The sequence below is a fragment of the Panthera pardus genome, unplaced genomic scaffold, assembly GCF_024362965.1.
Source record: "Panthera pardus isolate Hobbes unplaced genomic scaffold, ASM2436296v1 HiC_scaffold_25, whole genome shotgun sequence".
NCBI lineage: Eukaryota > Metazoa > Chordata > Mammalia > Carnivora > Felidae > Panthera > Panthera pardus.
In genome coordinates, this window is record NW_026526821.1 from 72944010 (window position 1) to 72970440 (window position 26431).

Below are 26431 nucleotides of genomic sequence, written 5' to 3' on the forward strand. Positions count from 1 at the left end.
AACACTATTTTCATTTTTTATTATTTCTTTCTTTCTCCCATTCAGCTTGCTTGCTTTCCATTACTTTGTCCTCCAGATTACTGATCTATTCTTCTGCCTCCTCTAGTCTGCTATTTATTTCGTCTAGTGTATTTTTAATTTAGTTATTGAGTTCTTCACCTCTGATTGGTTCTTTTTTTGTTTTTGTGTCTTTAAGGGTCTCACTGAGGTCCTCCATTCTTTTCTCAAGTCCAGTGAGTATCTTTGTGACATTTACTTTAAATTCTATATCAGGCATATTACTTATCTCCATTTCATTTAGCTCTTTTGCTGTGATTTTGTTCTGTTCTTTCATTTGGCACTTCTTTGTGTCCTCATTTTGTCTAACTCTCTTTATCTTCTTCTCTGTGTTAGGCAAGCCAGCTATTTCTCCTGTCCTTGAAAGTGGTGGCCTTAGAAGAGGTCCTTAGTACCCTGAAGTTTAATGTCCCCTGTTTTCCAGAACCTGGCACTTGAAGGGTGTCTCCCATGTTGTTGCATGTGCCCTGCTGTTGGGGCTGAGCCACTTTTGCTTTCATTTTTGTCATCTGCATTAGGTCTCTTTGCCTGTTATAAGCAGTGTTTGTCCCATATGTTGTTAGTGGTCCTGTCTGGATCCTTCTTGGGCTTGAGTTCAGTCAGACCAGGCATTTACCAGAGATGCGGTAGCAGTGAACTGCAGAAGAACATGGGGGTGGAGTGCGTGGTGTTAGCAAGGTCTGCTTGGGTCTACTGTGGAAGGGAACCTGGAGCTGAGGCCTTTCTGGAGGGGTAATATCCACAAGGGAACACAAGGGTAGGATGCAGTATTAAGCAAGGTAGGTAGAAATGTTCGTGCTGTTCTGGTTCCTGCAGGTGTCCATGTGTCTAGTTTGGGGATGGATGTAAGAAATAGTGCCTGTGTTCCTGGAGAAGTCGCCCAATGATCCTTGCCCCTCCTGCATGCTCTGAGATTAGTAAGCAAATTTCCTTCCTGTATACCACTGGCATTCTTCAAACTGCTCCTTTTATGCTATATCTCCACAGGGCTGTTTGTTGTGCTCTTTAAGGGTGGGGACTCAGTTTCCTCTCATCCTCCTGGCTCTCCCAGAGCCAAGCCTGCTGATTTTTAAAGTTCCAGGTTTTAGGACCTACTGATTGTAAGAACTCACAAAATTTGGCTCCTCTGGTTTTCGAAGACAAATGTTATGGTGATTGATCTTCTCTCAGTGGGCTCCCTGGTGTCAGAGTCTGTTTTTCTGTTTTCTGTTCCTGCAGTATCCCTTCCTTCCATGGACAGTCTTGTGGGTCCATTTAGCTTCCAACCACATCTCTGCTCCTCCTCTCCTCTTTGGTGTGATCTCTTCTGTATGTTTAGCTGAGGAAAGTTTGTTCTGCCAATCTCTGGGTCCTTTTCTGGGTTCCTTACACTGATGTAGGTATTATCTAGTGATATCTGTGGGTTGAAGTGAGCTTAGGATCTTCCCACTCCACCATCTTCCCCAGAAGTCTTCCACTTTAACCATTTCTAAGTGGATATAATCAGTGGCATCATTTAAGTCCATTCACACTGTAGTACAACCATCATGACCATCATCACCAGACATTTTCATCTTCTTAAACTGAAATTTCATACCCACTAAACAGTAACTCTCTTTTCCCCTCTTCTCTTGGCCTCTGGCAGCCACCGTTCTACTTACCATCTCTATGAATTTGCCTGTTTTAATTACCTCATATAAATGAAGTCATACAGGATTTTCTCTTTTTTGACTGACTGACTTCTCTTAGCATGTTTTCTCTTAGCAACATATCTTTACATGTTGTATCATGTGCCAGAATTTCCTAAAGCTGATTAATACTCTTTTGTATATACTACATTTTGTTTATTCATTCATCTGTGAAGGATACTTGCTTCCACCTTTTGGCTATTGTAAATAATGCGGCAATGAACATAGATGCATAAATATTTCTTTGAGACCTTACATTCAGTTCCTTTGAATATGGATAGATATTCTAGATAGATAGATCTAGATAGAAGTAGAATTATTGAATCGTATGGTATTTCTATTTTTAATTTTTTTGAGAAACTGCCATACTGTTTTCCATAGCAGCTGCACTATTTTACATTCCCACTAACATGGCACAGAATTCCAATTTCTCTACATCCTTGCCAAATATTATTTTTTTTACTAGCAGCCATTCTAATATGTATGAAGTGTTATGTCATCTTGGGTTTGATATGCATTTCCCAATGATTAATGATGTTGAGCATTTTTTGATAAGCCTGTTGGCCCTTTATATGTCTTCATTGGAAATTTCTGTTCAAGTCTTTTACCCATGTTAAAATCAGGTTGTTTAGTGTTTTGTTGTCATATCTTAAGAGTTCTTTATATATTCTAGATATTCTCTCTTTATTAGATACATGGTTTGCAAATATTTTTTCCCATGCCATAAATTGCCTTTTCACTATGTTGATTATGTTCTGTGATGCACAAAAGTTTTTTTTATTTTGATGCCCAATTTTTTTTTGTTACCTATGCTTATCCAAACAGTCATTGCCAAAGATACTGTATCATGAAGTCCCCCCCCCCCATATTTTCTTACAATATTTTATGGTTTTAGCTTTTATGTTTAGATCTTTGATCCATTTTGAATTAATTTTTTTTTCTTGGAAAGAGAGAGAGAGGGAGTGAGTGAGGAGCAGAGACAGGGAGAAAAAGAATCTCACAAGGGGCAGAGAGAGAGAGAGAGAGGGAGAAAGAAAGGGAGAGAGAGATGCAGGGTTCACCGTACGTGGGGCTCATGCTTACCTGAAGCAGTGCTTGTGCTCACCCGAACCAGGCAGGACTCAAGCTCACCAGGGGTAGGGCTGGAACTTACTAACCGTGAGTTCATGACCTGAACTAAAGTCAGATGCTTAACTGGCTGAGCCACCCAGGTGTCCCTTGAGTTAATTTTTGTATATGGTGTAGGCCAAGGGTCTAACTTCATTCTTTTTTTCTCTAAAATATTTTTAATAACTAATTTAGCAGTGAAACTTGGCCCGAACTTAAATGAGGCTCTTTGTCTTCATATGTGTGAATATTCTTACACATTACTACAGAAATATTTGATTTCAAGGTGCTGCCCCAGACCCCATTGGATGTATTACATGAGTCCAAAACCCAAAATTTTCCGAATTCCACAATTCCAAGTGCAACCTGCCCCAAGGAACCTCAGATATATGGGATAGTGGAACCCCTAAATGTTTTTCAGTGAAAAATTCGGGAATTTGCAAGCTGGTAGAGACCTTGGATTTCAGAGTGTAGAGCTCTCACCTTATGGATGAATACAGTGAGGTCAGAGTCCTTGGCATTCAGCTAATTGTAGGATTCAGGCTCTAACTCCTATCTCACTTTAAACTTAACAATGCATTTTGAGTTTGATCATTTTTAAAACAAATTTATGATATGCATAAAATAATGAAGCTTAAATGACTTACAGCGATAACAAAAAAGCCAAAAATAACTCTTAAGGCAACCAAAATGAATTACATCTATGGTAATAAAATACTTGGATATAGTGGTTGTAAATGATTATGTCTAAAGAAATAGGGTAATTATTCACACAGTATAGGATGTATTATATATTTACTCATTGAATAAACATTTATTAAGCATTTACTAAGTGTCAGATACATGCCTAGCAATTGGATGAGCTCATCTAAAAAGCATGTTTCAGGCATTTTACTTAGGAGTTTTTTGTGTATTTATTTTAACTTCAAACACGTATTTGTTGAATCGTAGCTCTCTCTAATAAACTATATAAACTTCAAATCCAGAGATGTCTTGTATTAGGTTAGGCAGCATTACCTCAGCATTAAGCAAGAGTAGGAGGCTCATGTCCCCTTACAAGATAACCCTTCATAGACTTTTCATCACATCTGCTGCCCCTTTGGTGGCCTGAACCACTGTTTTTAACATAGATTTCTGCAGTTGCTTTATATTTATACCTCGTGTCCCTGCTTCTCAGAATAGCAGCTGGAGAGATTGTTCAAAATTTATGTGAGCCAGGGGCACCTGGATGGCTCAGTTGGTTAAGCATCTGACTTCAGCTCAGGTGATGATCTCATCATGGTTCATGGGTTTGAGCCCTGTGTTAGGCTCCACACTGACAGAGCAGAGCCTGCTTGGGATTCTCTCTGTCTTCCTTTCTCTCTGCCCCTCCATGACTTGGACTTTCTCTCTCTCAAAATAAATCAATAAACTTAAAAAAAATCTTACATGAGCCAAATCACATTATTCTCCTCGAAAAAGAGTCAAAGTCCTCCAGATGGCCTACCAACTCCTCCCCTTCATGCCTTCCTCCTTCCATTCTGCCCTCTGCCCTGGCTGCCACTGTCTCCTGTGACCTCTGAGCTCCCAGGCTGTTCTGTCTTTCTGCAACACTGTCCCCAGGGGTCTGCGTGACTACTGCCCTCCTCTTCAGGACTTAGCTCAGATGAATCTGTCCTAATGTCTTATTTAAAATTGAAATCCCCTCAGCCTCTACTCCCCCAGGCACTCCCCATCTCCTTCTGCCAGATGTCCTTCTCACCTTGTAACAAACAATATAATTTGCCTTTTATTATGTTTACTGCTCTTGTCTGTTTCCACAAAAGCAGGAAATTTTGTTCACTGATGCTTCCTAAGGGCTTAAAACAGTGCCTGGCACCTGCAGGTGCCCTGGAAATAGCTGCCGATGAGGGAATGAAAGGTACGTTATGTGAGTGACTGGGGTACAGAGCCTTGGGAAGGAGCACAAGTGACAAGGACACAGAGGGAGACACAGAGCTTGGTTCCTTTCTTTGGTCAGCTTGCTGTATTCAAGCTTAAGCCCTTAAACACCAGTGGTCAGAGGTCAGAGAAAGGTTTAGGGAGGCACATATCATGCCCATCACCTCAGATAGGTCACCCTGTTCTGGAGCACAGAGGGAAGGGTGGAGGACAGAATTGTAAGTGGCAGTCCAGGTTATTCTTCCCCACTAATCTTAATGCCCTTTGGCTTCCTCAAAGTACACTGAGGATCATAGAGTGAAGTGGTTCTCAGTCATGGCTGATTCTGTCTGCTAGAGGACAGTTGGCATTGTTTGGAGATGTTTTTGGCTGTCACAACTGTGGAGTGCTACTGGCATATCTGAGTAGAGACCAGGGATACTGCTGAACATCTTACAGTGACACCTTGCAATGATCACCATCATGAGGAAGAACTATCCAGCACTCAATGTTAAACAGTGCTGTGGCTGAGCAGACCTGGTATAGAATATTCAAGAGACCAACTCTCAAATCTGTGAGCACCCTGGTTTACAGTAGAAACAGAGAAAGCGCCTTCTTTTGTTCTGGTGGTTCCTTGGCTGTCTTTCTTACCTCCCTCTGTCACCTCTCCCCCTGTCTGCCCACGATTGTCCTTGGGGCCAGGCCACCTGCTTCACTGTTGTTCTGCTCAAGAACTGGAGGTACTACAGGAGACCAAGCATGAGCAGAAGGTGGGATGGTGAAATAGGCCGCCAGGGGACATATGTGGTGTTGTTTGTTCAGACTCGAGGTGGAATGTGCTGTCACACGAGCAGAAGCTGACTGTCTGGTTTGTTCTGATAGTAATTCCCCTGTGAACACTCTTCTTGAACGTGTCTTAGATAAAAACCAGCCTGGGAGTTCCTTTGCTGTGTGGGTTTGGTCATGTGTTTCTGCCTTCAGAGGTCCTGTTAGGCTGTGTGGATTCTTCAGAGTTCCTATGGCCACAGGATTTGGAATCTTGTGGACTGAATTTTGCAATAGCCAAGGATTTAGTAAAGAGTAACTTTCATTATGAAGTCTGTTGGAATTCTCAGGCAGAGAGCCCTTAGAGACATGAGCAGCCAGCCATGAGTCCTTCCTGCTGCAGGAAGCCTGCAGACTAATTTAGGACTAGCCCCTGCCCAGCCTGTGGCAAGGCCCGACAACTCATGCAGCAGCTCCCAGTGTCCATGGAGACCTTTGTGCTAAGTGCTCTGCAGGATCCCATTTTAAATTTTTTCAAAATGTTTATTTATTTTTGAAGGAGAGAGAGACAGAGTGTGAAGAGGTGAGGGGCAGACAGAAAGGGAGACACAGAATCCGAAGCAGGGTCTAGGCTTTGAGCTGTCAGCACAGAGCCCGACGTGGGGCTCAAACTCATGGACCACGAGATCATGACCTGAGCCAAAGTTGGTGCCCAACTGATGGAGCCACCCAGACGCCCCTGCAGGATCCCATTTAACCCTTAACCGGGGGTCTCCAGGCATGGCAGCTCCCAGGGCATGAGATCTGTGTGATCACAGGGCCCCCTCTCAGAAGGGCTCAGCACTTGGTTGAGTGCTTTTCTGTGGCCATCTTTGAAATTCTTAATGATTTTTTTTTAACAAGGGGTCCCATGTTGGCATTTTGTGTTCAGCTCTGAAAATCATAATGCCAGGCCTGTTGCTTAGTCGTCTGTGCTCACAAATCCCTGGAAGATGCACACCTTCCCTCCTCCTAGTTTCCTCCATGATCCCAAACTCTGCCTTCAGCATTATTCTTAGGACATCTGGAGTCCCTGGCCTGCTCCATACCCCTTTGGTGGCCTCAGCCGCTTTATCCTAAGATGAATCAAGGGGCATCAGAAGTCCTTGCTGTCATGTCCTCATCCTCCCCCTACATTCCCTCCAACTGAGTGAATTCTCTCTTGTGTTTTTTTTTTTATTACCTTTTACCTCTTTACTGAGGGTGCTCCTTAGTAATCCATCTTTAATAAGGTTAGGTTTATAGCTGCAAGCCATCACCATATCTTGTTTCATTATTGGTACCATGTCCTGGAAGCATATCCACGGAGAAGGGCATTACCTTTGTGGGGAAGAGTGTTTGCTCCAGACTTGGTCTGCCCTAATCCTCATTTTTGTTCTCTGTCGCATGATCACTCTGGGACTTTGGGCTATTAATATACATGGTCATTGCTGTAATTTCATCATTTATTCAACAGATATTTACCGTCCCCATTTAGGGCCTGGTGCTGTCCATGGGGCCTCCTCCCGAGTCGTGAACATTCCCAGCATATATGTGCAGTTCTGGGCACAGGCCTGGGTAATGCCAGTGAGGATCATGCCTGCCCATTTACACAGCTGGCTTGTTTGACTCAGAATTGACTTCTCATCATTGCACTTTCTTTTGCCTTCTGGTCATCAGACTTGGACTCTCTAATCCTCTAGGGCAGAGTTTTCCAACCTGTACCTGAAAAACCATTGCATTAGAATCAGCTGGTGATGTAGCTGGAAATCTGAATTTTCAACAATGGAACTAAATCTGATAACACACGCTGGCTTGGGAACCACTTGGTAGTGGTTCTCAACAAGCAGTCCTCTGCCCTGGGGTGCTAAAAATACCTATGCCTAGCCCCACTCCTGGCCAACCAAGAGGAATTTCTTGTTGGGGTTCAGGCATCCATATTTTTTTTTAAATTTTTTTTTTAACGTTTTATTTATTTTTGAGACAGAGACAGAGCATGAACGGGGGAGGGGCAGAGAGAGAGGGAGACACAGAATCGGAAGCAGGCTCCAGGCTCTGAGCCATCAGCCCAGAGCCCGACGCGGGGCTCGAACTCACCAACCACGGGGCTCCAACTCACCGACCGCGGGGCTCGAACTCACCGACTGCGAGATCGTGACCTGAGCCGAAGTCGGACGCCCAACCGACTGAGCCACCCAGGCGCCCCCAGGCATCCATATTTTTATTTTTATTTTTTTTATTTTTATTTTTATTTTTTTTATTTTTTAATATATGAAATTTACTGTCAAATTGGTTTCCATGCAACACCCAGTGCTCATCCCAAAAGGTGCCCTCCTCAATACCCATCACCCACCCTGCCCTCCCTCCCACCCCCCATCAACCCTCAGTTTGTTCTCAGTTTTTAACAGTCTCTTATGCTTTGGCTCTCTCCCACTCTAACCTCTTTTTTTTTTTTTTTTCCTTCCCCTCCCCCATGGGTTTCTGTTATGTTTCTCAGGATCCACATAAGAGTGAAACCATATGGTATCTGTCTTTCTCTGTATGGCTTATTTCACTTAGCATCACACTCTCCAGTTCCATCCATGTTGCTACAAAAGGCCATATTTCATTTTTTCTCATTGCCACGTAGTATTCCATTGTGTATATAAACCACAATTTCTTTATCCATTCATCAGTTGATGGACATTTAGGCTCTTTCCATAATTTGGCTATTGTTGAGAGTGCCGCTATAAACATTGGGGTACAGGTGCCCCTATGCATCAGTACTCCTGTATCCCTTGGATAAATTCCTAGCAGTGCTATTGCTGGGTCATAGGGTAGGTCTATTTTTAATTTTCTGAGGAACCTCCACACTGCTTTCCAGAGCGGCTGCACCAATTTGCATTCCCACCAACAGTGCAAGAGGGTTCCCGTTTCTCCACATCCTCTCCAGCATCTATAGTCTCCTGATTTCTTCATTTTGGCCACTCTGACTGGCGTGAGGTGGTATCTGAGTGTGGTTTTGATTTGTATTTCCCTGATAAGGAGCGACGTTGAACATCTTTTCATGTGCCTGTTGGCCATCCGGATGTCTTCTTTAGAGAAGTGTCTATTCATGTTTTCTGCCCATTTCTTCACTGGGTTATTTGTTTTTTGGGTGTGGAGTTTGATGAGCTCTTTATAGATTTTGGATACTAGCCCTTTGTCCGATGTGTCATTTGCAAATATCTTTTCCCATTCCATTGGTTGCGTTTTAGTTTTGTTGGTTGTTTCCTTTGCCGTGCAGAAGCTTTTTATCTTCATAAGGTCCCAGTAATTCACTTTTGCTTTTAATTCCCTTGCCTTTGGGGATGTGCCGAGTAAGAGATTGCTACGGCTGAGGTCAGAGAGGTCTTTTCCTGCTTTCTCCTCTAAGGTTTTGATGGTTTCCTGTCTCACATTCAGGTCCTTTATCCATTTTGAGTTTATTTTTGTGAATGGTGTGAGAAAGTGGTCTAGTTTCAACCTTCTGCATGTTGCTGTCCAGTTCCCCCAGCACCATTTGTTAAAGAGACTGTCTTTTTTCCATTGGATGTTCTTTCCTGCTTTGTCAAAGATGAGTTGGCCATACGTTTGTGGGTCTAGTTCTGGGGTTTCTATTCTATTCCATTGGTCTATGTGTCTGTTTTTATGCCAATACCATGCTGTCTTGATGATGACAGCTTTGTAGTAGAGGCTAAAGTCTGGGATTGTGATGCCTCCTGCTTTGGTCTTCTTCTTCAAAATTACTTTGGCTATTCGGGGCCTTTTGTGGTTCCATATGAATTTTGGGATTGCTTGTTCTAGTTTTGAGAAGAATGCTGGTGCAATTTTGATTGGGATTGCATTGAATGTGTAGATAGCTTTGGGTAGTATTGACATTTTGACAATATTTATTCTTCCAATCCATGAGCAGGGAATGTCTTTCCATTTCTTTATATCTTCTTCAATTACCTGCATAAGCTTTCTATAGTTTTCAGCATACAGATCTTTTACATCTTTGGTTAGATTTATTCCTAGGTATTTTATGCTTCTTGGTGCAATTGTGAATGGGATCAGTTTCTTCATTTGTCTTTCTGTTGCTTCATTGTTAGTGTATAAGAATGCAACTGATTTCTGCACATTGATTTTGTATCCTGCAACTTTGCTGAATTCATGTATCAGTTCTAGCAGACTTTTGGTGGAGTCTATCGGATTTTCCATGTATAATATCATGTCATCTGCAAAAAGCGAAAGCTTGACTTCATCTTTGCCAATTTTGACAGGCATCCATATTTTTAAAAAACACTTTTTACGTAGCCTGCTTGGGATTCTCTTTCTCTCTCTCTCTCTCTCTCTCTCTCTCTCTCTCTCTGCCCCTCCTCTGCTCGCATGCTCTGTCTCAACATAAAAATAAATAAAACATTTTTAAAAAATGCTTTTCTTGTAGATTATAATGCACAATGAGGACCGAGCAACTGCTCTTGTCCCTTTGCTGTATAGCAGACCTACGAGCCCTCGATTTAAGAACACAAATATCCCCCCACTCCCCCATCCACACACACACTGTCTTCCCTTCTTGGACCAAATAATTGGGGGAAAAGACCATTTTATTCCCCAAATAGTTTGTTCTGTCTTTGCGTGTTGGACCATAGCCTTTCCTTCCACCAGTCTGTGGTGCTGGCACATCAAAACAACAACAGCACCTAAGATGTAACACAAGGAAGTAACTGCAACTTCTTTGTCGCTCCTGGTGTTAAATCTTCCTGGAGCTGGACTCGGACTGCACATACAGTAAGGTGCATTCCACTGAGACTAACAAAAACTTGCTGGTTAAGGTAGCATCTCAGATTTATTAATTTCTTAAGTGCCAAACACTAGGTGAAGTGTTTAAATATATGATTGCATGGATTCCTCATAAGAGTGCCGCAAAGTATGAGTGCTGATATTCTCTCCACTTCACAGACAGGGACACTGAAGATTTGAAAGATTAAATAGCTTGCCATGGTCACAGCTGGGAGGGGTTGGGGCTGGCATATAAATCAGCCCAGATACTCAACCACTTGGTGAACTAATGAAAAATAAGCAGTGTCCTCTAGATCTGTATGGATATTCATGTACTCATGGACTAGATATACCCCTGCCCTGGTTTCAGGACATGCGCCAAAAGGATTAGAAGGATGCTGTTTACCACTCATTCTCTGCTCTGAGTATGAAGCTGTGCGAAGGGTTGGTGAGATTTTGGTCTTTGCTGTAGATTTTTGTTTAGGTGGGTGGTTGCTCTTTACTGCCATCTGCTGGCTATCTGGACCAAGCACAGTCCAGAGCCCCACATTTCTCATAGAGGAGTGCCCAAGAAGGCAACCTCACCTATTCAAAATGCCTTCAGCCCATACTGTCAAAAGTCTCTGAAACATGCACTTGTCCAGAAGAAAAGAGAACTGTGATTTTAAATACTTAGGATGGTTTTTCCTGGAGCTCTCTTTATTATTAGTGGATTTCTATCCGTATTTAAAATAATAGCTTATGTTTTTCTGACTCCCATAACAGAAGACAAAAAGCGAAAATAGCTTAGTCATTTCTCAATGCAACGGCAATCTTGGCCAGTCTGGCTAGGAAACCACGATTACATTACTGTTCTCTGCATTTGTGTCAGAGAAGGTAAAACCGAGTCTTAGTAGACAAGAGAAGAACAATACTGTCAGAACCCTGTCAGGGATCTGCCACAACACCAGGGACTCTCCAGAATGTACCCAGAAGAGACTTCGCTGTTCTCTTCACCAGTCTTGCATGCAGAACAGCAATTAGGTTCAGAAATGATGAAAATAGGATATTATTAGCAAACTTGAATACAGTTCTATGCCTGCTGAGGTGTTTTCAGGAAGTGATTCCTATTTTAAACAGTTACCTTGGATGTCAGAGTGGTCCAGTATCCTATTCCATCTTTTTAGGTAGACTCCTGGGATTGACCTATCTGATGTGGCAAAACATAATTTATCTGTTGGAAGAACTAAGTATTTATGGAGAGACTGAGTTGGTCTCTGAGAGAAAATGTTCACATCTCATTAAGTTTATATTGTAAACAATGAAAATGTAACAACTCCTTCCCTCCTTCTTTCTCCTCCCTCTGCCCATATTTAGTCAGAAATTATCCATATCAACTTTATTCTATTGCTTTTGCCTTCTGTAAAACCTCTCCCATATGTTGATTAGTTGAGTGGAATCTTTTTTATCAAATGAAATCTGCTGTGAAACAAATTGTGAGGTGCTGAGGGAAAACAGAGGTGGGATCCTCAAACTCTGACTCTTGGTCTTTGGTCTCTTTTTTTTTTTTTATTTTTTTTATTTTTATTTTTTTTATTTTTTTTTTTCAACGTTTATTTATTTTTGGGACAGAGAGAGACAGAGCATGAACGGGGGAGGGACAGAGAGAGAGGGAGACACAGAATCGGAAACAGGCTCCAGGCTCTGAGCCATCAGCCCAGAGCCTGACGCGGGGCTCGAACTCACGGACCGTGAGATCGTGACCTGGCTGAAGTCAGATGCTTAACCGACTGCGCCACCCAGGCGCCCCTCTTGGTCTCTTGATTTCCCACCCTCTCCTTGCCAAACCCTGTAGGCCCTAGGGAGGAATCCAAGAACCCTCTGGACACAGTCTGAGAACACAGTGGGCACTGTATAACTTGACAGGCTCATCAGTCTTCACTGAGTTGGAAAGTTTTTCTTTGTTCCTAAACCTCTTTTTAAAAGACAAATCAAACATTGTAAAAATGTTAACATTTGTCACTTCCAGGTGGCAGATTGTTTTTTATAATCTTGAACCTTTCTGAATCTGTTCCCCAAAATAAGTAGGTACAAGAATAGTCGGGGTGGTGGCGAGAAAAAACTGTTTGTATACTGGACCAAATAAAATGCCAGATCTCTGGGAGAAATTTCAGTTTTCGAGCCATTTAGCCTCATGGAAGAGGATATGCTGTTGGAGGCCATGGGGAGAACTGGCATACTCATGCTTACGGGACAGCCACAGGTGCCAGGCCTGCTCAGAAAGGGGGAGTCTTGAAGACAGTGGAATTAGGAGGGGATTGTGGTTTGGCTCTTTCAATAACAGTTAAACACACTGCTGAGACCTGTGCGTATATCTGTACGTGTCCATCATTTTTGTTGAGATGTAATTGATATGACATCATCTCAGGTGTACATAATGATTCAATATGTGTATATATTGCAAAATGATCACTGAAGTAAGTGTAGTTAATGTCTGTCACCACACAGTTACAATTTTTTTCTTTTACTGCGAACTTTTAAGATCTACTCTCTGATCAAGTTACAGATATACAACACAGTGTTGTGAGCCTATAGTCGTCATGTTGTTTGTTACATTCCCAGGACTTAACTTATTTTAGAACTCTATGTTTGTATGTTTTGACTACCTCTTGCCTACCTCACACCCCCACCCCACACCTGAACAACCACCAATCTGTTCCCTGTATCAGTGAATTCGGGTTTGCTTGTTTGTTTTTTAGATTCCACATAAAAGTGACTTCATATAATATTTGTATTTCTCTGACTTATTTCACTTAGCATAATGCCCTCAATTGGTGTCTCCTTTTTTATGGCCGAATAATATTCCTGTGTGTGTGTGTGTATGCATGTATGCCACATTCCTTTATCCACCAATAAACCCTTAGCCCGAACATGGAAGCAGCCTATTGTAAATAATGCTACAGTGAAAATGGAGTTTCGTTTTCCTTTTGAATTAGTGTTCTTGTTTCCTTTGGGTAAATATCTGTCTGTGGAATTGCTTGATCATGTGCTAGTTGTATTTTTAATTTTTGAGAAACCTCCACGTCGCTTACTACAGTGGCTGCACCAGTTTACCTTTCCGCCAGCGGTGCACAAGGGTTCCCTTTTCTCCACATCCTCACCAACACATGTTATTTCTTGTCTCTTTAAATGATAGCCATTGTGCAATGGTATCTCATTGTGGTTTTGATTTGCATTTCCCTGATGATGGGTGATATCCAGCACTTTTTCATGCATCTGTTGGTTAGCTGTAGGTCTTCTTTGGAGAAATGTCTATTCACATTCTCTGCCCATTTTTAAATTGGATTCTTTATTTTATTTTATTTTTTTGCTTGAGCTGCATGAGTTATTTATGTATTTTGGATATTCACATCTTATCAGATATTTGATATGCCAATACTTTCTTCAGTAGGTTACCTTTTCATTTTGCTTTTGCTTTTGCTTTCCTTTGCTGTGCAGGAGCTTCTTAGTTTGAAGTAGTCTCAGTTGTTTATTTTTGCTTTTGTTGCCTTTACTTTTGGTGTCAGGCAAAAAAATCATTGCCAAGAGTGACTTCAGAAAGCCTACATTTCCTTCTAGGAGTTTTATGGTTTCAGCTCTTATGCTCTTTTTTGTTTTTAAATGTTTATTTATTTGTTTTGAAAGAGAGTGTGTGTGTGAGTGTGAGTAGGGAAGGGAGAGAGAGAGAGAGGGAGAGAGAGTCCCAAGCAGGCCCCATACTCAACATACCACAATCACCATGAGATCACAACCTGAGCTGCATTCAAGAGTCTGATGCTTAACCAACTGAGCCACCCAGCTCATATATTCTTGAATCCATAATGAGTTAACTTCTATGTATGGTGTAAGATAGTGGTCCAGTTACATTCTTCTGTGTGTGGCTGTCCAGTCTTCCCAACACTCACTATTGAAAAGACTGTCCCTTTCCCACTGTCCCTTGATTCCTTTGTCATAAATCAATTGACCATATATCTATGGGTTGCTTTCTGGAGTCTCAATTCTGTTCCACTGATCTGTGTGTATCTCTGTTTATACCAATATCATACTGTTTGGGTTACTGTAGCTTTGTGATAGAATTTGAATTCAGGAAGCATGTTGCCTCCAGCTTTGTTCTTAAGATTGTTTTGTCTATTCAGGGTCTTTCGTGGTTCCATACAACAAATTTTAGGGTTGTTTATTCTACAAAAAATGCCATTAGCATTTTGATAGGGATTGCATTGAAACTGCAAAGTGCTTTGTGTCGTATGGGCATTCTACTTATTTTAAAAGTCTTAATTTTTTTCAGTTCATAAGCATGGAATATCTTTCCATGGATTTGTGTCATCATCAGTTTTTTTCATCAATGTCTTATAGTTTTTAGTGTACAGGTCTTTTACCTCCTTAGTTAAATTTATTCCTAGGTATTTATTCTTTTTGATGCAATTATAGGTGGGTTTGTTTACTTAATTTCTCTTGTTGATAGGTCATTTTTAGCATATACAAATGCAGCTGATTGGGGGTATTGATTTTGTATCCTGCAACTTCATTGAATTTGTGATTAGTTCTAAATTTTTTGTGATCCTTTAGTGTTTTCTATGTATCAAATCATGTTATCTGCAAATAGTGGCAGTTTCACTTCTTCCTTAACAATTTAGGTGCCTTTTACTTCTTTTTTTTGCCAAGTTGCCCTGAGTAGGACTTTCAAATACTACACTGAATAAGTGACAAGAGTAGGTATCCTTATCTTGTTCCTCATCTTAGAAAAAAGCTTTTAGCTTTTCCCCATTGAGTATAATGTTAGCTGTATACTTGTCGTATGTGGCCTTTGTTATGTTGAGTTACATTCCCTCTATGTGTGCTTTGTTGAGAGTTTTTATCATAAATGAATAATGAGTTTTGTCAGATGCGTTTTCTGTATCTATTGAGATGATCATATGACTTATATCCTTCACGTTGTTAATGTGGTGTACCATATTGATTGGTACATAGATGTTGTACCATTCTTGCATCCCTGGAATAAATCCCTCTTGACCATGGTGTAAGAATCTTTTATGGTATTGTTGAATTTGATTTGTAAAAATTTTTTCATGACTTTCAAATCTATGCTTATCAGGCAAGTGGCCTATAATTTTTTTTAATGTATATAATTTACTGTCAGATTGGCTTACATACAAAACCCAGTGCTCATCCCAACAAGTGCCCTCCTCAGTGCCCATCAGCCAGTTTCCCTCTGCCCCACCCCCTCATCCACCTTAGTTTATTCTCTGTATTTATTTATTTTAATTAATTTTTAAAATTTACATCCAAGTTAGTTAGAGTATAGTGCAACAACGATTTCAGGAGTAGATTCCTTAATGCCCCTTACCCATTTAGCCCGTCCCCATTCCCACAACCCCTCCAGTAACCCTCTGTTCTCCATATTTAAGAGTCTCATGTTTTGTCTCCCTCCCTGTTTTTATATTATTTTTGCTTCCCTTCCCTTATGTTCATCTGTTTTGTATCTTAAAAGTCCTCATATCAGTGAAGTCATATGATATTTGTCTTTCTCTAATTTCGCTTAGCATAATACCCTCGAGCTCCATCCACATAGTTGCAAATGGCAAGATTTCATTCTTTTTGATTGCTTAGTAATACTCCATTGTATATTTATACCACATCTTCTTTATCCATTCATCCATCGAGGGACATTTGTGCATTTTCCATACTTTGACTATTGTTGATAGTGCTGCTATAAACATTGGGGTGCATGTGCCCCTTCAAAACAGCATACCTCTATCCCTTGGATAAATACCTATTAGTGCAATTGCTGGGTCATAGGGTAGTTCTATTTTTAATTTTTTGGGGAACCTCCACACTGTCTTCCAGAGTGGCTGCACAAGTTGGCATTCCCACCAGCAGTGCAAAAGAGATCCTCTTTGTCTACATCCTCGCCAACATCTGTTGTTTCCTGAGTTGTTAATGTTAGCCATTCTGACAGGTGTGACATAGTATCTCATTGTGGTTTTGATTTGTATTTCCCTAATGATGAGTGATGTGGAGCATTTTTTCATGTGTCGGTTGGCCATCTGGATGTCTTCTTTGGAGAAGTGTCTATTCATGTTTTTTGCCCATTTCTTCACTGGATTATTTGTTTTTTGGGTGTTGGGTTTGATAAGTTCTTTATAGATTTTGGATACTAACCCTTTATCTGATATGTCATTTGCAAATATCTTCTCCCACTCCATTGGTTGCCTTTTAGTTTTGCTGATTGTTTCCTTTGCTGTGCAGAAGCTTTTTATTTTGACAAGTCCCAATAGTCTATTTTTGCTCTTGTTTCCCTTGCCCCTGGAGACGTGATGAGTAAAAAGTTGCTGCGGCCAAGGTCAAGGAGGTTTTTGCCTGCTCTCTCCTCAAAGATTTTGATGGCTTCCTGTCTTACATTTAGGTCTTTCATCCATTTTGAGTATTTTTGTGTATGGTGGTAGGAAAGTGATCCAGGTTCATTTTTCTGCATATCGCTGTCCGGTTTTCCCAGCACCACTTGCTGAAGAGACTGTCTTTATTCTATTAAGTATTTGTCAAAGATTAGTTGGCCATATGTTTCTGGGTCCATTTCTGGTTTCTCAATTCTGTTTCATTGATCTGAGTGTCTATTCTTGTGCCAGTACCATACTGTCTTGATGATTACAGCTTTGTAATATAGCTTAAACTCGGGCCTGTAAATTTTTTTGTGAAATCTTTGCCTGGTTTTTATATCGAGTTTATTGAGGCCTCATACAATCAGTTTGGAAGGGTTTCCTCCTCTTATATTTTTTGGAAGCATTTCAGAAGGATTGATAATAATTCTTTAAATGTGTAGTAGAATTTGCCAGTGAGGCCATTTGATACTGGGTTTTCCTTTGCTGGAGGTTTTTGATTACTGATTCAATTTCCTTACTCAGTATTGGTCTGCTCATATTTTCTACTTCTTCATAATTCAGTCTTGGTAGATTGTATGTTTCTAGGGATTTTTCCATTTCTTTTAGTTTGTCCAGTTTGTATGTATATGTCTCTTTATAGCAGTCTCTTACAATCCTTTGTATTTCTGTGGTATCAGTTACAAGGTCTCCTCTTTCACTTCTGATTTTATTTAAGTCCTCTCTTGTTTCTTGGTGAGTTTAGCTTAAGGTTTGTCTATTTTGCTTTTCTCTTAACAAAAAAAAACAACCAAACAAACAAAAAAACACCCAACTCTTAGTTTTGTTGCTATTGTTGATATTTTGTTGATATTTTCTATTGTTTTTTAGTCTCTTAATTTATTTCTGCACTGCTCTTTATTTCCTTCCTTCTCCTTACTTTGAGCTTCATCTGTTCTTCTTTTTCTAGTCCTTGAAGTATAAAGTTAGGTTGCTAATTTAAGATCTTTTCTGTTATTTAATGTAGGTTTTTATCTCAGTGAACTTCGCTCTTAGAACTGCCCTTGCTGCATCTTAAAGGTTTTGGTATGTTATATTTCTATTTTCATTTTTAAAAATTTCTTTTGATTTCTTGTTTGACCCATTGATTGTTTAGTAGCATGTTGTTTCATCATCACATATATGTGAATTTTCTAATTTTGTTCTTGTCATTGATACCTAATTTCATACCTTTGTGATCAGAAAAGATGTTTAGTATGATTTCAGTCTTCTTAAATTTGTTAAGAATTGTGGCCTAATGTGTGATCTATCCTGGAGAATATTCCATATGCACTTGAGAAGAACTCACCTTCTGTTGCTTTTGGATGGAATGTTTTTTAAATGTCTTTTAAGTCCATCTGTCTAATGTGTCGTTTAAGGCCATTGTTTCCTTATGATTTAATGTCTAGATCATCTATCCTTTGAGGAAAGTAGGGTATTAAAGTCTGCTACTGTATTGTATTGCTCTACATATTTATCCATTTAGGTCTGTTAATGTTTGCTTTATATATTTAGGTTTTCTTGTGATGTGTGCATAAACATTTACAAATATGTCTTCTTGCTGGATTGACAACTTTATCATTATATAATGACCTTCTTTGTCTCTTACTGCAGTCTTTGTCTTCAAGCCTATCTTGTATAGGTATCCCAGATTTCTTTTGGTTTCTGTTTCCATGGAATATCTTTTTCTATCCCTTTACTTTTAGTCTTTGTGTGTCCTTAAATCTGAAATAAGTCTGTTGTAGGCAGTGCATAGATAGGTCTTTGGGTTTTTTTTATCCATCAGCCACCCTGTGTCTTTGGATTGGAGAATTTTTTCCATTTACATTTAAAGTAATTATTGATCGGTATTACTGTCATTTTGTTCATCGTTTTATGACTATTTTGTAATTCCTTTGTTCTTCTCTTGCTTTCTTCCTTTGTGATTTGATGATTTTCAGTAGTGGTATGCTTAGATTTCTTTATCTTTACTGTATCTATTATAGTTTTGTTTTGTGATTGTCATGAGGCTTTTACAAAACAACTTATAACAGAATATTTTAAGTTGATAATAGTTTGAATGCCTGATAAAGCTTAACATTTTTACTCCTCCCTGCCCCCCTATTTTGTTTTTGATGTTACAACTTAATATCTTTTTTCTTTTGTCCATTAACAAATTATTATAGTTATAGTTTTTATTACTTTTGTCTTTTAACTTTCATACTATCTTTATATGTAATTAACCCACCACCTGTACAACATTAAATTATTCTGAATTGTACTCTATATTTGCCTTTACAGATGGGATTTAGACTTTCTTATGTTTTCCTATTATTGATTGGTGCCCTTTTATCTCAACTTGAAGAAGTCCCTAGAACATTTCTTGTCAGGCTGTTCCAGTGGCGATGAAGTCTTTGAACTTTTAATTGTGTGGTGAAGTCTTTCTCTTTCAATTCTGAAGGACAACTATTACAGGTAGTATGTTTTTAGTTGGCAGTTTTTTTCTTCAGCAAGTTAAATATATTGTGCCACTCCCTCTGGACTGCAAGGTTTCTGCTGAAAAATCTGCTTTAAGTCTTAAATTGTTTTTCTCTTGCTGCCTATCAGATTCCTTGTCTTTAACTTTTGACACTTTAATTATAATGAGTCATAGTATAGGTTTCTTTGGGTTACCTTATGTGGAGTTCTCTGTGTGTCCTGGATCTGGATGTCTGTTTCCTTCCCCATGGTAGGGAAATTTTCAGCCATTATTTCTGCAAATGAGTTTTCTGCCCCATTCTCTCTCTCTTCTCCCCTAGGACCCTTATAATGCCAATGTTAGTCTACTTGATATTGTTGCATAAGTCCCTTAAGCTGTCTTCACTCTTTTTCTTCCTTTTTTCTTTCTGTTGCTCTCATTGGGTGCGTTCCACTGCCCCATGTTTGAGTTTACTGATGTTTTTCCTTCCTCATCTAGTCTGCTGTTGAACCCCTCTAGTGTATTATTCAGTTATTATATTCTTCATCTCTGTGATTTCTCTTTCGTGCTTTCTTATAGTTTTAATTTCTTCATTGAAATTCTCACTTTGTTCATGCTTTGTTCTCCTGAGTTTAGTAAGCATCTGAATGGCTGTTATTTTTGAACTCTTTATCAGGTAGATGACTTATTACCAATTCATTGTGTTTTTTTCTGAGATTTTTATGTTGTTCTCTTGAGCATGTACTTCTGTTTGTTCATTTTTTCCTTGACTCTCATTCTTGGTTTCTCAGCTTCAGATAAAACAGCCACCTCTCCAGTCTTAAAGAGATGGCCTCATGTAGATGAATCTTACTGGGTTTTTTTAAGTTTTTTCTTTGTAATGTTTATTAGAGAGACAGAGCATGAGTGGGAGAGGGGAAGAAAGAGAGGGAGACACAGAATCGTAAGCAGGCTCCAGGCTCTGAACTGGACGGAGCTGGACATGGGACTCGAAATCACTATCTGCAAGATCCTGACCTGAGCTGAAATTGGATGATTAGCTGACTGAGCCACCCAGGAGCCCCTGAATCTTACTGTTTAACGCTGCCCTAGCTCTTGATTGTCTTTCAAACCTTTATGATGGTATAAACAGCCTACTTCGTTCTTTGTCACTTCTGGTAGTTGAAGGTAAGCTAAGACCTGTCAGTGTCCCAAAAGGTAGGATCTTAGCACCTATATTCAATCTGACTGGGAGCCAAACCTCAGACAGCAGCTTTTAAAGTAAATACATGTAGCTATTTCAGAGAAAGAGCCAGAGATGGGCATTTTTGTTTGTTCTCTCTGCACTGAGCCCTGGGGTGATAGCTAGTTAAGAATTTTTTGTTTGTTTGCTTACCCTGCCATTGCATCTGTGAACACAAGCTCTGGTGGCTTTCAGAACCAGGTTATCAAGAGATGTATCCTTTGAGGGCAAGGTACAAAAGCTGGGGTCCCAGACCTGTGCATAAGCTCCTTTCTTGGAGACACTGATGACCTGGTAGGACAGAGGGACAGTGTAAAGATGGTACCCACCGGCCTCCCTGATCTCTGGAGAGGATTGCATTCAACCTCTAGATGTGTATTTATTTAGAAGTTGGCCCTTCAGGCCACAGCTTTGAAGATGGTACCTCAGTCTTCTTTGTCTCTGCTGCCTTAGGGGGTAGTTGATTAACAATGGTTTCTCAGATTTCTCCATTTGCCTCTGGGTGTTGTATGTAAGTGACGAATCACTGAATTCTGCTCCTGAAACTAATATTGCACTGTATGTTAACTAACTAGGATTTAAATAAAAGTTTGGAAAGGGAAAATAAATAAAAGTAAAATATATTTTATAGATAATAAGGGAAATTTTATTGTGAACTGGACGATACCAAATTTTGTCAAGTATGGTTATGGTACTATGGCTATATCAAAGGTCCATATTATTAGAGATGCCAACTGAAGTATGGGAGGTACAAAATTATATGATTACTGAAATTTGCTTTTAAAAGAAAAAAGAAATAGAGGCTTATGTGGGAAAATTTGATAATTATTAAATCTGAGTGAAGGATAAAAAATAAAACTGTTTTTCCATTTGTTACAGTCCTGTAGGATCAATGAATGTAGGCACTGCTGGCGGAAAGTTCAAGGGGTGACCCTTGGGCAGTAGCCACAAAAACCATGGTGCCCCTTGTATCTTTCCTGGAGATAACAGCAAGCTGGAAGGCAGAGGGAAGTGTCTATGTGGCACCCTCCGGCCTCTTCAGTCTTTGCGGAGTATTTCAGTAGGCCTCTAGATGTGTGCTAGGTTAGATGCCTGCCCTTCAGACTGAAACTTTAAGCAAATAGGCCTGTTTCACTGAAAGACTGGGTATTTCAGCTACCCCTGCACCAGACCCTGGAATATAGGCACAGTGAACCCACTGTTTTTCAGTTTGCTATAACCTTGTGGATCTTGTGGATACAAGCCCTATTGGCTTTCAAAACTAGGTATTTGGGGGGTTCACCTCTCAGGTGCAGGTCTTAAGTAGTGGAGTGCCAGATGTGGTGTTCAAACCCTCCACTTCTCAGAAAGAAGCTCATAGTTGTGAGCTTCCCAATCGTGGGTTACTGGCCCAAGGGTGGGATTTATATTGAGATTATGTCTGAGCCTACCCTACTCATTTAGATGTGAGGGTTTGTGTGTGTGTGTGTGTGTGTGTGTGTGTGTGTGTGTGTGTGTGTGTGTGTGTCTGTTTTGTTGTTTGCCTGATACATAGGAATTGTTCAAGTACTTTTGGATTTCTTTCAGAGGGAATTGTCCCATATGTCGCTGTCGATTAGGTGTGACCATGGGAGGAGGTGAATTCGGGATCCTCCTACATTCCATCTTGAACCAGAACCTTGTATATATCATTTTAATTGATTTTTGGTGTATAAATGTCTGCTTACAAATGTCTTGCTCCTCTTTAGAATGTAATTTCCAATAGGGCATGGGCTGGCTTGTTCACTGTTCAAGCTCTGGTCTTGGGCACATGGTAGGCACTTAAAAAAATTGTTTGAATGAGTGAGTCAATATATCCCTCCTTTAAATGGTTTCATTGAGGATGAGGATATTCTTTTATTTCTTGGTCATCTCCAAGGACACAAGAAATGTTTGTGATTCTAATGTTTTATTTTATTCAGCCATTTTCATTGAGCATGTACTACATGTCAAACACTGTGGTAGGTACTGAGGATGCAACAGTGTATAAAACTGAGAGAACTCCTGTATTCACAGACATTAGTGAGATGAAACAGACAATAAATATAATAAAAAGTAAATTATTTGAGATTTTACTGATACTGCCGTGGAATTAACATCCCTCTTTACTTCCTGTTTTCTGAAGAACAAGGTGTTGTACCTCTTCTGGAATAAAATCATAGGTGATCCTAAGGGAGGATCTGCTGGGAGGACAGCAGGGAGACACATTGACTCCCCTCCTGGAAGAAACTGGACTGTGTTAATTACAGAGTGGTAACTAAACCTCTAGAATAGAAAAGCGTGAGAAAGAGATAAGGACAAGAAAGGGACAGGGCAAAGAGATTGTTGCTATAAGGCAGAGTTGCCTGCCACTAAGCTGCCTGCCCTGTCATTCTGCAGTCTTCCTCTGGCTGCTTTCACCACGTCCCTGTCCGTCCCAACCTTGAAAGCCTGTCACGATGTTTGCTAGAAAGGTTTTGAATGACCCTGAACTAACCGTTGCCAAGGTATCTCTACTTACTAAAAGCAAGAATAATAAATCTGCCGGTGTGCTTTCTCCTTCCATTTCAAGACATGTAACTGCATTCAGAGCAAGGGGTAAAGAGAGTTACTGCGTGTAAAAATAGGCTTGTGCCTCAAAAAAAAAAAAAAAAAACAAAACTTTTTTTTGTAAATAAATGCATCATCTCATCGGATCCTTTTAAGGCCACTGTGAATTGGTTAAAGTGAGGATTACAAAGTGTGCCCATATACCCCCAGTTAACCCTTCTTTTGTCCCAGCATCCCATTTGCCTTAGCATTTGTCCTGGATTTTTTTTTTTATGGACTTAATTTTTTTAGAGCAGCTTCAGGTTCACAGCCAAATTAAATGGAAGGTATAGAGATTTCTCCTATCCCCCCTGCCACCATGTATGCCCCGCCTCCCTGACTATCCACACCCCCCACCGGAGTGGTACATTTGTTACCGTGGGAGAAGCTACATTGATGCATCATCACTCAAAGCCCGTAGTTGGCATTAGAGTTCACATTCAGTGTTGTATATTCTGTGCATATTACATGCATAGTAACATGTATCTACCATGATAGTGAGGAGTTTCAGGGCCTTGGAAATCCTCTGTGTCCTGCCTATTCGTTCCTCTGTTCTGGACTTTTCATTTTGTAATGCAGTGTCACTATAATTTTATCTTTGAAAATATTTTGATAGAACTTTTTATTTTAACATGGTAAAGCTGCTTTCTTGGTGAAAAAAATAAACATTTTTGAAGTATGTAAATTTAATTTGACTTTCACAGTAGTCACAATTTGGATGATAAATTACATGGTCTCCTTAGTTATAGTCTGCATTTAATGCAGAGAAAAACTGGTCTCCAGAGAGAAAGGGACACTCCTGGTGTGTCTGGCCAGTCAAGTGTAGAGCAGGACTAAAGACCTGTGCTCTGACTTCTGGTACTTTCTACGCCGAAGACACGAAGCCCACTAGGGAGACGACTCAGATCTCAAAGCTTACCACATCCCTGCCTTATTTACAGTACTTATGAAAGTGGGATTCTATCTGTATTTCTAATTCAGACCTGAGAAAACTCACCAAGTGAATAAATAATGTACCTGGTAAGCATCAAAACTGACAAGAAGTTCAAGAGATCACAAATCAGACAGGCAAATAAAGACCTGCCTGGAGAGTATGAAGTACTCCTGAAGTGGAAGATTGTGTTTCAAAGAAGTACTGTGCCTTTAGAGAGCATTGTATAAAATGTTAAGTGGGGGAAGAATAGCATCTTCACTGACAAATGTTTGATGGTATTTTGAGACTGAAATCAGTTTCATTTGCATATTTCTGGGACATGGTACATCTGTTTATCCAGCAAAATGAGTCTAGGTTCTGATCATAGTAAACTTACCCGATATGACAATTAGCCATTCTGGAGTATCACCCACATAGAATTTTAACATAGCATTAGGGGCGCCTGGGTGGCTCAGTCGGTGAAGCTGTCCGACTTTGGCTCATGTTATGATCTCGCAGCTCATGAGTTTGAGCCCCGCATGGGGCTCTGTGCTGACAGCTCAGAGCCTGGGGCCTGCTTCTGTGTCTCCCTCTCTCTCTGCCCCTCCCCCACTGGTGCATGCTCGTTTGCCTGCGCACGCGCTCTCTCTCTCTCTTTCTCTCGCTCTCTCAAAACTAAAACTAAACATTAAATTTTTTTTTTTGTTTTTAAGTTTTAATACAGTGTTAGCATCCTAAAGACTGAAGTGACTGTTAACTTTTCTGTAGTAAATCAGAAGTACATTATTTCAAAAAGGGATAGGTTTTCATAAAGACCTATTTCTTCTCATACTCATTTTAAGATGTAGTATTTCACATGCATCCTGATGTAAAAACACATGGTTATCCTAAGTCAGACGGGAAAGAGTGACTACTCATGTGTAAAATCCAGATGGTGAGGGGTAAGGAAATGGTAAATAATACAGGATGGCGTGTGGTGTTGGTGTTTCTCCTTCAGGAGTTTTTAAGATGTGTTACATTAGATGCTATCCTGGTGAAAGGACATGTAGGTGTTTTCCTTTCTTCGTCAATGGTGTGAATACACGCTTTCATTTTATTTAATTGCTTGTTTCCCTCAGGCCTCTCCATCCGGAGCGTGTGCTGGAAAGCAGACCGCCTCCTAGCAGGGACCCAGGACAGTGAGATATTTGAAGTGATTGTGCGCGAACGAGACAAGCCAATGCTGATCCTGCAAGGCCACTGTGAGGGGGAGCTCTGGGCTCTGGCCCTTCACCCCAAGAAGCCCCTGGCTGTGACGGGAAGTGACGATCGCTCTGTCAGGTGAGGCCTTGGCATTGGCAGTCGTCATGCACTGACTGCCTTGGGACAACAGAGTTACTGTGCCCAAATTTGCTTGTTACGTAGGAGACGGATAAACCACAGTGTAGAACCACACGTGTTCCAAACAGAACGTTGAGACACTGAGCCCAACCACACTTGGCTTCTTAGCATTTTGTTGTTGCCGCCTTTCTCTGGCTGTATCTTAAGTCATGAAAGTGCTCTGAGTGAGTGAAAATACACTGCTCCTGGTTAGATAGGCTCCCAGGTCTCTTTCAATCAAAGATAAGAGCTCAGCGCATTCATCTGTGCTAAGATCATATTTGCCCCTCATATGCTGGGTCATCTGCAGGGGGCTGCACACAGCATTTCCGTTTTCTCCTACCTTCATCTCCACTGGTGAATTCATGAACTCGTCTTCAAAAGAACTTAAGTTCTGATTTTCAGAGTTGCCTTCAGTATGTGAGTAAACAGTTCTTTCTTTGCAAATTCTCGAATGGAATTTTGGACATTGTCCTCAAATCAAAGGAAAGTGCTGGTTCCTGAGAAAATAGGCAATTTTATTAGGGCCTCAAGGATTCTTGCTGTGGATCATTTGTTATTCTTTGAGAGCACAGCATTGCATAAAATGAGCAATACGAGGACACCTCTGATGTCCTTGTGACTGTTGAAGGACTGAACACAGGGTTTAGAAGTGTGTGATGAAGTTTGTTACACTGACTTCAATATTTTTGTATTTACTGCTGACCTTTAAATGTGCCCAATGACAAGCAGGCCAGAAACAGTGTATGCCAGTGGGAGGGAGAGGCTGGCCCATCAGTTTGTTGATTGATTACTGCTTCTGGGCTCTAGTAGCTAAATTAGAATTTTGTAGACTAGAAGCAGGTTCCTGCTTCTCCCTTGCTCTTACTCTGTATGTCTGTGAATCTGATCAAGACACGGTGTGCTCATTACTGAGGTATAATTTTAAAAGTAAATCCATTTTGTGATCTTTACCAGGCCCTGAAGCCCCATCAATCTAAAGATCAGTGAAAACACAGTGTGTCTCCATGTGGCATCAATGTTTATTTGGCTTAAGTTTCTCTTTACCCAACTTCCTCCTCTTCTCTTCCTTTTCCTTCCTTTACTCTGAGCTTTCCCCGAACAGGCAAAATGGTACCACCAACTTACTCAAACACCTGAGATACTCGATTTATATTTATCCAGGTAGAAATGATTTCAAGAAAGTCTTTGGCTTTTGTATTTCGACAAATTAGTTGAGTCTCAAAATTG

General features: G+C 40.4%; 1 protein-coding gene across 5 annotated transcripts in view; it reads left to right on the top strand.

Annotated features, from left to right (window-relative positions):
- The window catches only part of EML6 (EMAP like 6), a 281421-nt gene that overhangs the window by 140448 nt on the left and 114542 nt on the right, over nucleotides 1-26431 (top strand). For all 5 annotated transcript variants that reach the window (XR_008417847.1, XM_053890698.1, XM_053890697.1 and 2 more), the window contains exon 8: nucleotides 24961-25162. Coding sequence is in view for 4 of the 5 variants with exons in the window: in XM_053890698.1 (XP_053746673.1) it covers nucleotides 24961-25162 (202 nt within the window). In the remaining variant the exon portion in view is untranslated. The remainder of the gene's footprint in view (nucleotides 1-24960; nucleotides 25163-26431) is intronic.